This window comes from Mesocricetus auratus, unplaced genomic scaffold (assembly GCF_017639785.1).
Source record: "Mesocricetus auratus isolate SY011 unplaced genomic scaffold, BCM_Maur_2.0 Super-Scaffold_100676, whole genome shotgun sequence".
Taxonomy (NCBI): domain Eukaryota; kingdom Metazoa; phylum Chordata; class Mammalia; order Rodentia; family Cricetidae; genus Mesocricetus; species Mesocricetus auratus.
Window position 1 is genome coordinate 151,692,440 of NW_024429266.1, and position 17,920 is coordinate 151,710,359.

General features: G+C 52.1%; 1 protein-coding gene across 3 annotated transcripts in view; it reads left to right on the forward strand.

Moving 5' to 3' along the window:
* The window catches only part of Slc41a3 (solute carrier family 41 member 3), a 44,612-nt gene that overhangs the window by 7,188 nt on the left and 19,504 nt on the right, over positions 1-17,920 (forward strand). For 2 of the 3 annotated variants that reach the window (XM_005071157.4, XM_040738334.1), the window contains exons 2-3: positions 746-1,048; positions 16,826-16,933. In XM_005071157.4, the coding sequence (XP_005071214.1) occupies positions 776-1,048; positions 16,826-16,933 (381 nt within the window). In that variant the 5' untranslated portion in view covers positions 746-775. Of the gene's footprint in view, positions 1-745; positions 1,049-12,014; positions 12,482-16,825; positions 16,934-17,920 lie in introns of those variants that run through there. The other variant, XM_021227795.2, reaches the window with a different exon arrangement.

Genomic DNA, 17,920 nt, shown 5'->3' on the forward strand with positions numbered 1-17,920 from the left:
CCCCAATGGCTGTTTCTTTTCTCATTGTTGTAAACAAATACCTGTGAGAAGAACCTTAGGGGGTATTTTTCCCCTCTGGTTTGAGAGTACAGCCCATCACGGTAGGAAAGCATGCTGTCACAGGCAGGAGCTTGCTTGCATCTGGGCAGTCCAAGAAGACCTTCTCTTTTCCTTCAGTCTTAGACCCCAGCCCACAGACAGGCTTGATCATCTGCAAGGCGCACCTCAGCACTGCCCTTAATCTAATCACATTGGCAGGCAGAATTAACCCTCCCAGCCAGCCATCGTCCAGGCTAAAGACAATGAGACTGTCACTAACATGATGAAGGCCACAGTGTTCCTGATAGTCCTTGGGTTGCTACAAGCCTTGGTTTAATTCCCAGAGTTCTGACAAGGTTGATTCTGACTATACTTTCTACTGCTCCTCATTCATTCATTCACTCACTCACTCATTCATTCATGTTGGGTGGTAGTATTGAGAATAGATGAGTGTACTGCACCTAATCAGTCCAGGGCCAGGTTTTTGATTGGTTGGTTGATAGGGTGTGTCACTCTTGTTGGCTCCTATGTACAGTTAACAGTCCTTCAATAGCTGTGTGTCATCCTCAGGCCTGTGCATATGACATTAGACAGCAGAGAGTAATGGCGCTGGAGTCTGTGAAGGCCAGCTCTGCGTGACGGCGGCCAGGTGAATGGATGGAGTCAGGAGTTCTACCCTTCAGTCCTGTCACTTTGTGTCTCCCAGGTCAGGGCTGCTGGGCTCAGCCGTGTGCCGATGGAAGGGACGGAGGCCCGACAGCGGAGGCTGGAAGGCTGTGGCAGGCCGAAGGAGCTGGGGCCATCACCCAACCACGGTACAGGAAGACTCCCGGAGGCTTCCGAAGATGGACATCAGGGGGTCTCTGAGAGCGAAAGTGTGGACCCCAAATCACTGGAGGCTGAGAGTGGCAGGGAGAGCGCCCTGATCATTGGCCTTCAGGTGCTAATACCCTTCCTGCTCGCAGGCCTGGGGCTATCCTGGGCTGGCTTGCTTCTGAACTATTTCCAGGTGAGAGACAGCTGCCTGGGGGCAAGGGAACCTGAGGAGTGGGCAACTGAGGCTGACAGGAAGCCATCTTCTCTATGCATTGGGTGAGGTTCTTTTAGCTTAACCCAAATTAAGCACAGCAGAGTGAGCGTGGCCATTATCTTGTAACAGCCAACACATTCTGCAATGGTGATTCTAAATTAGCTAGATTCCAGGGTTCTATTATAGGAACAGGGAAAATAAGTATTTGGGAAGATCTCTCCATTGATAAAATGCTCACCATTCAAACATGACTTAAATTGGATCCCCAACACCCATATAAAAATCTGGGCAACAGCTGGGCAGCAATGCTACACACTTTTAATCCTGCCATCTGGGAGGCAGAGGCAGGCAGATCTCTGAGTTTGAGACTAGCCTGGTCTACAGAGGGAGTTCCAGTGCCAGCCAGTGCCAGCCAGTGAAACCTGTCTTGAAGAACAAAACAAAATGTGAGCAAGGTGTGACATGCTGCCATCTCAGTGCTGGGGAAAGACAGGAGGATCCCTAGGACCTGCTTCCAGCCGATCTAGCCAAAGTGGTGAGGCCCAGGGTTAGCGAAAGACTTGACTTGAAGGATAGAGGAGCACATCTGATATCAGCCCCTGGCCCCATGTGACAGCACCACCCACCACTGCCTATCTTCACAGCACTGTGGCCTGCCCTTGGAAGCCTGCAACTGCACCCTATAGCCCTATGCCTCTTGTTGTTCCATGAGAGAGTGAGGAACATAAAGCTCGTTTGTTTCCTTTTGGAGACTGGATACCCAGTGTCAAGGCATCCCAAGGTGGTTTTCCTCTGAGGCCTCTCTTATACCTGTCTGTGTCTCTGACTCTTCTTAGGGGGCCAGCTGTATTGGATTAGGTCTGTTCTAAAGACCTCATTCCCACTTCCCCTTTAAAGGCCTTGTCTCCAGAAATAGTCACATCCTGAGGTGTGGAAGACCAACACTTACATATATGCATTGTTGGGGGGGCACAGTTCAGCCCATCGCAACAACTTGATGAAACATTACTACCAAAGGCTGCCCTGAGTGAACTTTAGAAGCCATGTCCCACTGAGGCAGGCAGTGGGTATTACTGCAAGTAGACCTGCAAGGTCCAAGGACCTGCATGTGGCTGTTAGCAGATCTCTTCCTAGTCTGCTTGTGGGCAGATCACTGTCAGTCTGCCAGACGGCTCTGTGGGTAAGAATGAAGGCCAGTATAAGGCAGACATAGCTGCAGTGCACTTACAACCCAGATAATCCTAGACCTGGGGAATGGAGACACTTCCTGGAAGGTCACTGGCCAGCTCTCCTAGCCAAAATGGCAAGCTTGCAGGTTCAATAAGAGACCTTGACTCAAAGGAATGAAGCCGAGAGTAGTAGAGAAGGACTTTCACTCTGGCCTTTGAACACCTGCAAACACAGCTGTGTGCACGTGCATGCATACACACACGTGTGCGCGCGCGCACACACACACACGATAGAAACTGCTTTTCATGTGTTAATTTCTATTGCTGCCTAAAACTCAGCATATTACAATGTCATACTTCTTTAAAAAACTCACAGTTGCTGTGGGCTAGGACCCCTCTTTCCTGAGGTTACAGGTGTTTTCCTGCTCACTGCCTAAGTGGTTGCTTGACCCAGGCCCCTGTTCCTCACTACTATTCCTGGAGACCCCCTAGTGTAAGAGGATGATTGCCACACACAGGAAGAGATGCTGTATATTATTTTATTAGGGAGAAATCACTTACATGAGAACCTGAGAACCCAAGGTCAGCACTCCGCTGCTCTCCAAGACCTGACCGGGAACCCCAAGAGAGGGCAAGTGCCCCTCTCCTCAGCCCTTTATCTCACACGCCAGTACACACCTGTAGCCACGCCCAAAATGGGTGTGGTCAGCGGCACAGATGCCTGGGTCTCTCCCTACACCCCTAGTCCTTGCCCCATGAGGCACATTCCTTTTTTTTTTATGTGCAGTCTGCCAAAGAAGCCCATGGTGGCAAGACCATCTGGGTCACCTGATCATAGAAGCTTTGCTGCTCTTGATTGCAAGCAGGCCACTAGATTCGGTCCCCAGTGCAGTGGGATGAGTTTTGTAAGAGCATCAATAGTGAGCGGCAGGAGTCAGTGGGGGGCCTTGGGTCAAGGGCTACAGCCATGTACATTATGGTGTAGCTTGCATTGCTAATGAGTGATGGGTGAGTATCTCTGTACTGGTTTATATCATTTGCTTACACACAGTGTTTGAGGCTTAGTCCCTAATATAACCGTGTTGAAAGGTGGTGGGGCTTTGAAGAGGCACTTCAGATCACAAAGGCATTAATGTAGTTCTCTCAGAGTGGGTGAGTTATCCCACAGCCATTGTTATAAGGTAAGTTTGGTTTCCTTGACTTTCTCACGCTTCCTGTCTTGTTGATGTACAACTTCCATGTGCACCTGCCTCTCCCCCCCATGCCTTTCCATTGTGTTACAGTGTAGCCTGTGGAGCTCCAGAAGCTGACTGAGCAGCACTGTGCCCCCAGAACCACAAACTGAAATTCACCCCTTCCCTTTCTAAGTTAGCTAGACTCCAGGGTTCTATTAAGGAACAGGAAAAATAAGTATTTGGGAAGATCTCTCCATTGATAAAATGCTCACCATTCAAACATGACTTAAATTGGATCCCCAACACCCATATAAAAATCTGGGCAACAGCTGGGCAGCAATGCTACACACTTTTAATCCTGCCATCTGGGAGGCAGAGGCGGGCAGATCTCTGAGTTTGAGACTAGCCTGGTCTACAGAGGGAGTTCCAGTGCCAGCCAGTGCCAGCCAGTGAACCTGTCCTGAAGAACAAAACAAAATGTGAGCAAGGTGTGACATGCTGCCATCTCAGTGCTGGGAAAGACAGGAGGATCCCTAGGACCTGCTTCCAGCCGATCTAGCCAAAGTGGTGAGGCCCAGGGTTAGCGAAAGACTTGACTTGAAGGATAGAGGAGCACATCTGATGTCAGCCCCTGGCCTCCACACACAAAGGGACATGCACACATGTGTGCACCATGGATATACACACACATTTTTTTAAAAAGTAAGGATACTGTGTCTCTGGGGTTTCTGTCCTTTTCCTGGTTGATCCTTAGAGGTTCTGTGTGTATCAGTTATGACAAAGAATGTGAAGGCTTTCTCACAGAATGTGAAGGCTCGTTCTCAATCATTTACTTTTGATGGTGTTTTTTTTACTGTACATTTTTTATTACTTTATGTGTATGAGTGCTTTGTCTGAATGCATGTATATGCACCACATGTGTTCAGTGCCTGCAGAGGCCAGAAAATGGTGTTAGGTCACCTGGAACTGGAGTTAAAATTATGAGCTACCATGTGTGTGCTAGGACTTGAACCTGGGTCTTCTGGAAGAGCAGCTTGTGTTCTTAAACACTGAGCCATCTCTCCTGCCCCAAACATGTCTTATAAGAAACTGCATAGTCAGATACAGTCTTTCATACAATGGCTCAGGGCCTGTGTCCCTTTCCAGCACTGCCTCTTCTTCTAGTGCCTTCCCACAGCGAGTACACAAGGACATCAGGGAGGAGCTGACGTTCTCATTGCCTGTGTCAGAAATTCATGCTGGCCGTCTGCAGAGACTGTGTCGTTTGGCAGAGTGTTTGATGCGTCAGTTGATATTCCGTTAATGCAACCATTTAAAAACAAAGGCTTTCAGCCGGGCCCTGGTGGTGCACGCCTCTAATCCCAGCACTCGGGAGGCAGAGGCAGGCGAATCTCTGTGAACTTGCGGCCAGCCTAGTCTACAGAGGGAGTTCCAGCAGGATAGCCTCCTAAACAACACAGAGAAACCCTGTCTCTAAAAACAAAAACAAACAAACAAACAAACAAAAAGGCTTTCTGTAGACATCCATTGATTTAGCAGACTCAGGAACCCTTGGTCTGTGTCAGTTTTATATTGTTGTGTCATAGATAACCACAAGCTTAGCAGCCATGATTAGCTCATGCTTCTATAGCCCAGAAGGGCAGGCACACGAGGCGTGCTGCTTGGCTTTTGTCAACTTGATAGAAATACGTGGGAAGAGGGAAACTCAGTGGAGGAATTGCCATCCTAAGACTGCCCTGTGGGCCAGACTGTGGGGTGTTGTCTTAACGATTTACCGGGAGGGGGCAGCCCACAGTGGGTGTCTCCATCCTCAGCAGGTGGTCCAGGGTGGTATAAGGAAGCCAACAAGGCGGTAAGCAGCATGCCTCTGTGGTCTCTGCTTCAGTTCCTGCCTCCAGTTCCCGCCATGACCCCCTCAGTGATGGACTGTTACCCAGACACCAAGATAAAATTACCCCTTTTCTCCTCACATTGCTTTTGAACATAGTATTTATCACAGCAATAAAAACCCTAAGACAGGTGCCTGCCCAGAGTATGGCTAATGGCCAGGTAGTGGCCTGGTGCATGGCTCTCATCAGTTTACCTCCCTGTGGTTACAGAGCTGAGGTTTGACTGTCCCTGGTGGTCTCAGCTGCAGGTTGCTCTTAACTTCTTGAGGTTATCTACCCCACCCAACCACACTCCTGCAACCCTCTCCCCCAATTGTAATATTTGCTGTTGTTTTGTTGCTGCTGTTTTTCAAGACAGGGTTTCTCTGTGTAACAGTCCCGGCTGTCCTGGGACAGAACTGGCCTTGAACTCACAGAAATCCACCACCTGCCTCTGCCTCCCGAGTGCTGGGGTTAAATGCCTGCACCACTGCCGCCCAGCTCAACTTTTAATTTTTTTAACTGGTACATTAAAATCATATATGAAGCCATTCCCATGCGTTGACATATGGCTCTCCTAGTGTCAGGACTAATGGTGGAAAATAGCATCCTGGGCGTGCCTATTCACCCAGTTAGGCCAGCCTCACCTTCATCTGTCTCCCTTTCTTAAAAGTCCAGCAGAATTACTACTTGGAAGACAATGATGTCAGGAGTCTTTAGAAGAGTGGGGTGCAGTGGTCCTAAATCTGGGGTGGGGATGCTTAGAGGGGTCTCCTGGGAAGGGGCACAGCCTTTCAAAGATTCAGAACAAGCTCCAGAGGCTGTCAGGGAGCAGGGTGCTTCTCCCCAAAGCCCTGAAGTTGGGTGGTTGGTGCAAACTGTCTCCTGTCCCCAACTGGGTTCTTATCCTACCCCCACCCCGTCTAAGAATAGCATAAGCGAACATTGAAGAGTACAAATGGGAAGTACTTTTTCATGAGTTCTGATTACTAAGTCTTGAACAGGGCAAAACTTGAAACAGACTGTCATGCTGGATGTAAATGAAATAGGTTTGAACTCTAGGGAGCAACAAGGGTCACACAGCTTCTGGGAGGTGCTTGCATGTGGCTATCCATTGAAGCTGTGCAATTTGCAGGGCAGAACAGCACCCAATGCATAGTTAGATAGTTAGTGGCCATCATGCATGGTCCAGAGACTCCAGGGGCCATGAGATAGGCAGACCTAGCCCTGCTTCCGTGAACAGGGTCTCCAGTAGAGATTCTCACTGACTTCAGTGTAGACAGTAGAAGCGTGGGAAAGAAAGGACAGTCACAGGGGACTCCTTGGCAAGTAGCATGAGTGTAAGTAAAATGAATCCTTTGTTTCCAGAGGTCAGAAGCGGTTGTGTTAGTGTCAGGGGTGGTGTGGTCCCCAGATCATGGTCATTTTCAATAATCCAGTTTCCATGGCCCAGCTTGCACAGCTGTGCAGGTTCCTCAGTAAGTGACTTGCCTGTCCATTGTGGGTGTGTGAGAAGGACTCCCAGGGCGGGGGTGTCATACCTGTGCTCCTGAAGGCCAGTACAGGTGAGGTGCACCTGCTGAACTCTGTAATGCTGAGGCCCACTGTGACTGGAGGCTGTGGGACCCACATGATCAGAGGGGTACCTCTCTGCAGCCAGAAATGGCCGCGCTCACTCATTCAGGACTGGTGGACGGTGGTGAAGAGGGTCTTGGTGATGGGAATACATTAACGCCATGGTCACCCATCCTGAGCCCTTTCACTCTTGCCGGCTTTGGAAACAGGCAGAGTCGGACTGCTCCAAGGTGAAGCAGCCAAGTCCTCATCCTTCCTAAGGCTGGAAAACAAGCCTCGCTCTTCAGAGGTCTGACTTGAAGCTGTTGTTGGGTGGTACTCCCTGAACTGGGGGTGGAGAGCATGTCCCTGAGGCCCTGTTTATCAAGCAGTTCATAAGTCCAGCCAGGCAGTAGGAGTACCAAGGAGTGCCAGCCGACCTAGGTGCCCTACCCGGAGCAGGGCCAGTCAGGGTAGTTCTCATTGTGGCGGAGAACAGCTCTGGGGCGAGGCGGAGGCTCTATACGAAGAGAGCAGGGAGGGCGGGTTGTCTGTGCAGCAGGCTCCATTCCAGCTGGCTGCAGTTAGCAATGAGCACCACATAAGAGCTGGACGGGGGCCCTGCCTCATACTGGGATCCTTCCTGCGTGGGGCTGGCCAGCCGGCCCCTCCTGCCCCACTGGTAAGGGACGAGTCCCACTCTAGGATAATGACCAGAGCTGGGCAGTTGAGGGCCACAGATTTCTTTCTTAGTCTTGCACAGCCACAGCCTGCTGCCACCCCACACATGCAGACCCATCTAGGATGAGGAGGCAGGCCCTGCTGCGTGGACCGGAAGAGTGAGTGCCACTTCCTGCAGGAGGGCAAAAGAGCTTTCTTGGAAAGTCCCTTGGGCTAGAGGACCGAAGCCATCGTTCAGGGACAGGCAAGCTCAAGGCCTGGAAGGCTTGCTATGGAGAACATTTCCCTGGGGACCTTACTGAGCAAGGTGTGTTCCTGTGCCATTTGCTGAGGAGGGCGTTTGGCAGGGGACCTTGCCATAAGAGCAGGAGCCACAGAAGACACCTGGATAGGCCACTCAAGGCCCTCTGGCTGGAGTAAGTGCTGGGAGACAGTTCGTTGTCATCCCTCTGTGGAAGAATGCTGGGGCTTTCTGCTTCGCTTGTGGTGCTGAGGCCAGCATTAAGGGCTATGGACATGTAATGCTGGTTATTTTCCAGCTTAGTTACATCCCAGGGCCCCCTGACTAGGTTACTTTTCCTCATTGTTTCTGCCATTTTGTTTGTTCACGGGTTAATTCATTCATTCGTCTGGTAACATAGACTATATGTACACAAGCCAGACACCATGCACAGAATTGTGGTGAACAGGATAGGCAAACGGGCCATACTCCTGCAGCACTCATGATTGAGTGGGGAGAGACAACAGATGCATGGGTCTGTGCCAGACAGCAGCAAGGGCCAGACAGAAAACCATGCCAGAACAGCCTGGGAGAGAGGGGTTGCCCAGGGCCCTGGCGGGGATGCTGGTGCGGATGCCTGGATCTAGAGGGCACATGGGAAGCTACTGGAGGCCTTTGCCTTCTTCCCTGGGTTCTGCTGGCTCAGACCAGAGAATAAAGGACATCGGGAAACGAAGGGCTTGGCTGTCTGGGGTCTGAGCAGTGGTGATGTTTTCATGGCCAGCTGGCCTATTGTGCCCAGGTGCAAGGTAGCCGAGACACAGCATCTGGAAACTACTCCTGGGATGGTGCACCGTTCAGCTGTGGTGTCAGATTCAGCCAGCCTTGGCGATGTGCGTGCCGAAGCCCTGTGCTCTCTCCCTCCCACCGTGTTGGGAACAGAACCTGAGTCACACATGCCACGCTCACCACACTCTACCTCCTGGGGGTGGCCATTGTATATTAAGGTTGAGAGCTGCTGCCGGGGCCCAGAACCTCTTGGCCAGGACTGTAGGGCAGGCTGGAGGCCCAGGGATGGGAAGGACTGTGCAAGGTGACCCAGGAAGCCACTTGATGTTTGACCCAGATCTGAACGATGCCCAGCCAGGCTCTGAGATTTTCCACTGTGCTGAGACTATTTTTAACATCACATTGAGATGTTCTGTGTTGTGACCCAGTTGATGTGTGTTGTTCTCAGCTTTCCTGGGAAAGCACTTTTTTCTCACGAGTACGCTCTTTTATTTATTTCTGTTGAAAGCTTAATGGTCCTAACAGCAAGTGATTACAATAGTCAGCACACACAGAAATCAAAGGGGATCATTGTAATCCTGCCCACCAAAGGGTAACCACTTCAGCATTTTGGTTTTAATGACCCCAATCTCTCCCTCCCCTCCCCCCTCTCTCCTCCTGTGTGTTTCTCCAAGGTTGGTGAGCTTACTCAGGAGATGGTCATTTTTCTCTCCTGTACTGATGAGAGTCTTTCAGGGAACCGATGTGTGTGGTTCAATGAGTTCTGTTTAGATGCATGATCCCGAGCTAGAGTCACCTTGTGGAAGGTGCCAATGCTAGCATAAAATGCTGGCGCCTATACCTGAAGGTGGCTCCTCTCTTAGTGTGCAGCGGCCAGCACGGCACCAACCTGCAGGGATTTTCCCAGTCCAGCCAGTGCCCTGACACCAGTGGTGACTGCAGCTCTTTTCTCTGCTGTTTCACACTGTGTGTTTAGACTCTGCCAAACCGCAGACACAGACTCCCGGGAGGGCTGCCCAGGAGGATGGTAGGCATGTGCTCTCCCATTAGACCACACCTCTGTGGTGGGGAGGGATGGGGGAAGGGTATTTCCTTGAATGTTAGTGCACTTTGCTATTGAAGACAAACCCTTGTGGAGCCTTTGTTTCCTCATTTGAAAGAACAAGGTGGGTGTCATACGCTCTGAATACAGTGAGGTGTTTTGCCCACTGAGGGGCCACAAATTGCTTTGTAGAGTAAGGTCAAGAGTGACTTTCTTGCTCCAAAACCACAGCAGGGCTGCCCAGAGAGGGCCTTTCTTGGGAAGAATGGTTAGGTATTCCTGTTCATACTTCCACAGGGCCATCATAGTACTTGCTTGCACTTAGAAACTCTGGGTAAGGAGCTATGAGGCTTGACTGGAAACTAGTGGCATCAGAGACCAAGAGGCACCCCTGCTGACCACAAAGCCAATCACTGCTGAGGCCAGCCAAAGGTATGAGGAAAACAGCATGACAGAGGTTGATAAGAAGTTCCTTCTGGGTGTACACAGGGTAACCGTCTGCAACAGACGGTGTCAGAAAGTGAGGCTTGCTTACCTGTCACTCATGTAAGAGGGCACCCCTTTAGAATGCCCATGTGGTTGCTGATGTGGAAAGCAAGTTTTGGTTGTTGGGGGAGATGGGTGAGAGGTCACAGGGTCATGACTGAGATGGTTCCCTGTGCTGCAGCTGAGGGGACAGATTGGGGGAGACTTTGAAGACAACAGATTGGACATAGGGCTGCAATGAGGGTGTATGGGCTCAGCTTGCCTTTCTGGCAGATGTTCACTGAGGTACAAGGCTTGACAGAGGCACTTTGGAAGAAACCACCATGAAAAATGGTAGTTCCTCTTGCAAGGAAGCTGAGATGAACAGTCTGGGAGCTTGGAAGATGCTGGAAGCTAGTGAAGAGACTGGGAACTGGTGGAGAGCCTGGGCTGGTGGAGAAGCTGGGAATTGGTGGAGAGGCTGTGGCTGGTGGAGAAGCTGGGAACTGGTGGAGAGGCTGAGGCTGGTGGAGAAGCTTAGCTGGTGGAGAGGCTGAGGCTGGTGGAGAGGTTGTGGCTGGTGGAGAGGCTGAGGCTTGTGGAGAAGCTGTGGCTGGTGGAGAGACTGAGGCTGGTGGAGAAGCTGTGGCTGGTGGAGATGCTGAGGCTGGTGGAGAAGCTGTGGCTGGTGGAGAGGCTGTGGCTGGTGGAGAGGCTGAGGCTGGTGGAGAGGCTGTGGCTGGTGGAGAGGCTGAGGCTGGTGGAGAGGCTGTGGCTGGTGGAGAGGCTGAGGCTGGTGGAGAAGCTGAGGCTGGTGGAGAAGCTGGGAGCTGGTGCATCTGGGATGAAGAAAATCTAGAACATGGACGAGGTTCTGGTCCAGTTGCAGGCTGCTCTATGGCTCGGCATCCCAAACCTGGAAGGTCCTCTCACGCCAGTCTGGTCACTGATCTTCCGTCTAAGCTCCTCCATGGCAGCCCCCTGTGCCAATCTTGGCCCGGGGTACTTCACCTACCAGCACTCTGCTTCACCATGCAGTCTGACCAAGAGACAGGCGGGCCCAGAAACAGCCCCAATGGTGCTGTCTCCACCATGAGCTGCTGGTTAAGCAGTTCGGACATGTAGGGGTGGCCCGCCAGAACCAGGACCAAAGTTTCGAGCCTGCCTGTCTGGCCCCTGTGACAGGCTTAAGACACCAGATAAGCGAGCAGAAGAGAGCCAGTGGAGATGTGAACGGGTTTCCGGGGCGGTGGGTTGGGGGAGGGGGCGGTTAGTGAGGAAGTTCTGCCTGAGGAGATAACGGAGTTTGGACTTGAGCAGGGCATGGACGATCCCTGAGAGGAGACGGCAAGGTGCCCAAGACGATGGTGCGGTAGGAACGGGACAGAGGTGACCCAGAGGTGGGCCCTGGGTTAGTGGGGGTCAGTCAGACCTTCAACTTGGGGCCTTTGCTGATGGAGGCCTCAGTTCGTATCTGTCAGCCCTTAGGCCTGGAAGTGCTCTTCCTGGCCCACGACATATAAAAGGGTTACCTCAGCATCTCCAGGCTCTAATGCTGCTTCCCAGCTGGGCCCCTTCCCCTCTAGGCTGAGGGAGGGGGTCAGCAGGACCTGTTCAGACCTGTTCCTAAGCCAAGAAGCAGCTAGACTGGTCTTCCCGGACTTTGAGGGAAAGTAGGATGGCAGTTCCTGTGAGCACAGCCTCACACTGTGGCCCTGAGCTCCCAGACATTGGCACAGAGCTGACTACAAGTGTCACTTTCACCTTGCAGGAGAGAGCCCCATACTGGGCCTGGGTGAGTATCCCTGAAGCTGTGGCCTCTGGTCTTTCTTGGCCAGAGCAAAGCAGCCCATGGCCGTGTGTTGAGAGTGGCGCTAACCTCTGCGTGGGTGCTTCCCAGGGCCAGGCCCATGTGGGCTCTGTCCCTGCCCAGCCTGGCTATCGTGGGCTGGACTATTAGACACTGTCAAGGTCGCCGCTGAGGGATAGTGAGCCTGTCTGGCAGGCTGGCAGAGGGAGGTCCCGGCAGAGACACAGTGCGCTCGAAGGAGAACCTGACCAGTGGAATGGACAGAAGACGCTGGCGGCCTTCGGAATGAGGCTCTGAGCGGGTCTAGCATTGTTTGCTCTGGCCCCCAGCCAAGGGGCTGTCAGGGACCCACCGTGGTGCTTCCTGGAAGACTGCTGTCTGTGTGGACCTCTGCAGGAGAGAGCCTTGGTGGGCAGGGAGGACAGACGCGACTGGGGCTCTACCATGGTCGTCACTCAGCTCAGCCTTGAGTTCCGCTTTCAGGGCAAGAAGCTTCGAGGCTTCAGCTGTGAACTCACCCGCTCCCCTCATGGAGTCCTCCCTGAGTCTGTCCTCACCACCACATGCCAGGTTGCCATACCCATACTGTTGTCGGGCCTGGGCATGATGACTGCTGGCTTGGTGATGAACACTGTCCAAGTACGTACTGGGCTTCAAGGGAGAGGGGACAGATGGGTGGAGGGAAGGGGCCAGGGGACTCCCAGTGGGTGGCAGCTCTGAGCTGGGTCCAGGGTCAGCAGTGCTGGTGAGAAGGTACATTGGGCTTCCAGCATCTTAAGAGTCGCAGTGATGACATTTGAAAGCCCTCAAAGGCAGCCTGTGTGAGCCCACAGCAGCCTCCATTTCCTTATCTGGCAAGGCAGTCTTTAATGTCTCTGCCTCAGTTTCCCCTTTTGTAAAGCAGGAATAATGAGAGCGCCCCATCTCTGAGTTGTGAGAAGCAGGTGCCTCCGTGCATGCCTGCTGATCTCTGTGGTCTGGGTGACAGACATCCCTCTAGAGTCCCCTTGTAGCTCCTTGGGGGAGGAGAAAGGTTTAGAGCTGGTGAGGGAGTACCGTATGCCCCCAGCTGTCCCCTGCAAGGGTGACAGTCTTCATCCGGCAGGTTGTTTGCTGAGGGAGACATCCTCTCCCCACATTTGCAGGAGCCCTGAGCCTGGCTTAAGAGACACTGTATTGTTGAGCGATTTCTACTATTTGTTAACCCCGACGTGTGTCGTGGAACTTAAGGGTTGCTTCAGGAAAACTAGACAAGTGTCGGTCATGGAGGAAGGATACCCATCAGGAATTGCCATGGTTCTGGGAGCTGCAAGTCTGAGATCATGGTGTTGGCAGGGTTGGGGTGATAAATTCAGGAAGGCCCTCTCCATGTGCCTCACACGTATGTGTGGTGGGGAGGTGCTAGCCATGCGCCACCCAGACACAATGTTATTGTTGTTGTTTAATCTTCAAAATTACATTTCATTCTCAACCCACATGTGTGCCTCAGGTAGTGTTTCCCGTTCCTACATGCACCCAGAATTTCCTCCATGATGGAGACACAGTGTCTCCTTGGGTACCAATGTTCAACTTCCTGAAGATGGAGGGGGTGTCAGTAATTCCAGGACACTTGGTCTCTGCTTGTTCACCTCAGAGAATGCTGGGTTCAGTCTGTTCCTAGAGGGTCTGGGCAACCTCCTTCCGTGATGTCCTCTGCCCCTGCCTGAGGCAGCCATGCTAATCCCCATAGACTGGGCTTTTCCAGACTGCACAGCATGAGGTCATCCATCCCCAGCCTGCCCTTGTAACTCACTCCCCCATAGCAATGCTTTAGTTGCTGTAGGCTTCCAGAAGGCTTGCTTGCCAGTCGGTCAGGACTGAGCAGCAGCTGGAGGTGGCGAGCAGCCTGTGTGAAGGAGAGGTAGCTCCTTCCTCCTGCAGGTCAGGGATCTTGAGAGGGAACAGGATGGGACCATTTGAGTGGGCCTTGGAGGACAATGTGGCCATTTCCATATTGGATACTGTGGGAAGAAGCGAGCTCCAGGCAGAGGCTGAGTGAGGTCTGCAGATGTGTGGGAGTGTGCATTTGTGATTGGTTGGCTAGCTGTGAGGGCCTCTGTCCATTTGGCCGGGAGCTGGAGTTTACACTAAGGGCAAAGGGGCTTGGCTTCCGTCTAAAGTGAGTGCTGCCTTTGTTTTGCTGGCGCATAGCGTAGTCGTGTGCAAACTGTCTGGTGCGTACTGCACGGTGAAATACAGGCGGGGACACCAGCCCAACTGCTGCTTGTCTAGCCTTGCTGCCCAGCAGCCCCCCCCCCCGACAGCCCATGCTGGCGTTCGGCTGTGCATGAAACGTGATGCTGCCAGCCACATTCTTGAACAAGTTTAATGACCCAAGTTGGGTGTATACTCAGGAGTGGAGTTGTCAGCACAGGGTCAGAAGTGACTGCGTGATGTGATTATATTTACGTCACAAGGCTCAATCCTGGCAGCAATGTCAACAGTGTGGGGGAGGAGAAAGAAAGGGAGGCTCTCTCCCGGTACCATACTATGCTGGTAAACCTCACAACCCTACAAACACCCCTACCCTACCCCTGCATCAGGGACAGATGGCTTTAAAGTGTTGTTTGAGAGGTCAGTTGCGGAATTTAAAAGTTAGGGTGACTTGAAGTCAGATTAGAGCAGTAAAGGGGTTAAATCCTGGTTTGTGGGAGAGGGGACAAGCGCAGGAGTCTGGAAATGGCGAGCTGAGGTTCCAGTGTGGGCAGCTTGCAGCCACAAGGTGGGGGAGATGCTGGGAATATTGATGAGCCAAAGTGACTGTGGCATGGAGGACATGCAAAAGAAGCCTGGAGAAAGTGCCGTTCTGGAGCTGGGTGATCAATGGCATCACCATTATTTCTCTTGTTATCTGGCTTAGTCTGACCAGGGTACTGTAGAGCAGCAGAGGCCAGGCGGTGTGCCCCATAGAAGTTGACATTGTTGTGGCTCTTGGGGTGAGAAAGTGCCATGTTTTCCCTATGCCTACACAGTCACCCCTCTCTGTGCATCTTGCCCTAATCTCTGTGAGTTACCAGTCTAGTAGGATTGGGGCTCACCTCCATGACCTTCTTAATTCAGCCTCTCTTTGGGGACCCTGTCTCTAAACATTTGTATCTGGAGGTCTGGAGAGAGTTAGGGCTGCAGTCTATCAATTGGGGGGGGGTAGGGACACAGTTTAGCTAGTCTCTGTTGACATTGTCCCAGCCTATTTCCCTCTTGTCCATTGATTCCTGTCAAGCTCAGTCATGGGGTAGCAGACAGAGCTAAAAGAACCCATTCACACGTGGCAGGTCACTGAGGCTTCAGGAAGACAACACCATGGCCAGCCTGCACTGAGCTGTGACATATCACTGAGCTGTGACGGGGAGGATGAAACTTGGTCAGGAGTTCCTAGCGCTGAGAGAGGGGAGCGTGTAAGGAAGAGGGGGTTTGTTCCGATGCGGGCTTGGTCGATGTGTTAGGTCTCCTTGTGTATGGCAGGGAGGCTGTGGGGAGGCAGAGGATGGTGGGTGACGGCTGGAGCAGGGACATGGAAATGGAAAGGACGGGTGTGACAGACAACCCTGGCCAGGGGTACGTGTGCGGTGGCGTGTGTGGTATGTGTCTGAGGGATGTGCAGAGCTGATAGGCGGCTGCTCGCAGGCCTGAGGCCCCTGCTGCAGCAACCGGGAGGCAGTAGCTGGACTGATAACGAGGCCCCTGCAGGTGGGCCTCTGCCTCCAACCCACTCCTTCATGGGAGAGCAGAAAAAGCTCGTATTCTTTAAGGGCTAATATCATTATCATAAAAGATCTGAACAAATGGGTTCATTTGGTCAAATGCAAAAACATTTCCTAGAGGGAATAAAAATTGTGAACACAGTAAAATGTTGAGACTTGGTACTAAAAAGCTATGTACACTGAGACCACATTTTGCTCCTACACAGTCAAGAAACACGGGGATAAGAGTCAAATGTAGAGTCTCTGTCTGGTCCTTTTCCTCCATGCCTCCAAGAACTGCTGCCTGGGGGTGACCCCTGCTCTCCCCAAAGGTGATGTGTTCGTGCTCCTTTAACTGCTCTTACCTGGGGAAATGAGGGCTAGAGCCCAGGCCTCCTGTCCCCTGCAGAGAAGGAGGATTTATCTCCAGCCCTAGAACCCAGAGCCCTACAACCTTACAATCTTATTCCATTGAGGTCATACTGTGGGTATTGGGGAAGTCAGATCTGTGGGTATTTGGGGGGAGGGTTCCATCACCACAGATACCTCCTCTTTTTCCGGACTTTCTTGAAACATCCCTGCTATTCTGCCTTTTCAGTTTTTACTGTTTTTAGGTTTGGAGGAGATCCGTCAAATGGACTTCTCTGTTTTGGAAAGCACAGAGCCCAGCAGCGTGGTGACCGAGAGACCCTGACAAAGTGGTCCGCCAGCTAGCTCTGTAGTGTTTCCATGCCTCTCAAACTCAGAGAGATAAACCTGAACTGGTGACATTCCAGTTTCTACAAAACTGTTGTTGCCCACATAATCCCCATGTCACAGTAAACAGCACATTTTTCGGGCTGGGCCAGGCTGGACCTCTGACCTCTACTCTAGCTCTGCCGCTTTCCCAGCAGGAGGGGGCTTGCTGGAGGCCACTGCTGCTGATTTGATTAATGGTATTTAAAATGTCTTGTTTGGTGTCTCATTTGAAACCATTTAGGCTGGGCATGGGGTGGCCCACATTTTTAATCCCAGCATTCAGAAGGCAGAGGCAGGTACATCTCTATGAGTTCAAAGCCAGCCTAGTCTACATAGCGAGTTCCAGCATACCTGGGACCATGTAGACAGGCCCTGTCTCAAAAAAACAAAATAAAAGCATTTAGGGCATTTCTGGGTCTCACACAGGTTCATTCGCGGGGGTCAAGGTCATTGACGAGGTTCTCCGTGGACATCTGCAGGGCTGTGCCAGCAGTTTGGCCTCATCTCCTTATTCTTTCTCTTCCAGCACTGGCCAGTGTTCCAGGAGGTTAAAGACCTGCTGACGTTGGTGCCGCCCCTGGTGGGTCTGAAGGGAAACCTGGAGATGACGCTGGCGTCTCGTCTCTCTACATCCGTAAGGGACAGCTGGATGTCTTGGGTTACCTGCAGTAAGGGAACAGGATGTTCCCTTCTTTTGGTCTCTCTCCCTGGTGTGTGGGTGGAGACTCCGGCCCCACCCACACAGGTGTTATTCTGCTTTGGCATCTCACAGGCTGTTCCTGTCTCTCCTCCGTGCTTTTTGTACTGTTTTCCATGGCTACCCTGAGCTGTTGAGGGACCAGCACAGTGCCTTAGAGCCTTCATCTCTCCCTCAGCCTCCGTGTCAGTTGACTTTCTGTGTCCCTGTGCCCCAGAGTCTGCATGCTGCCGCCTGGGCCCTAGGCCACACCCCCTCGCACTTACACCTGAACGCTTCAGAAGGCAGAACAGGCTCCAGGGAGGATTCTGGGGAGGGAACAAGGAGTGGGTCTCAGCTGCCCATTAACTACCTCTGTGGATCAGACACCTCCTGTCCCCTGTCATTATGGCTGACTGCACTTGGCTCTGTAGACAACAAAGGCTCTGCCTTGGCCAATTCTTCTTGCCTATCCCAGGCGTCTCTGGGGTGGTTCTCTTTCCCTCCTGTTATACAGAAGGTTTTTCCCTCTCTGCAATGGCCATTTGGCATCCTGCATGTGAAAAGGGCAGTATCCAGAGGAAGTAGATTGTACCCAAGGTCCTGAGAAAAGAGTTCTGAAGCTGACGAATAAGGGCCAGGAAGAGGCCGCAGTGTCCGTTGTTCACTGTGGGATGCCAGCAACTCCAACTATATTTAGTGCTGTTTCTCCACAAACGAGGCCAGAGCAGCCGAAGAGATGGCTTGGTGTTCTTTCACAGGGACCTGGGTTTGATTTCTGGCATCCACAGGGAAACTCATAACCATTTGTATCAAGTCCCAGGGAATCTGACACCCTCTTCTGGCCTTCACAGGTACTGCACATACATGGTGTATAGCCATTAACACAGGCAAAACAGCCGTATACAGAAAATTAAAATAAACAAAACCTGGGGAGGAAAAAAA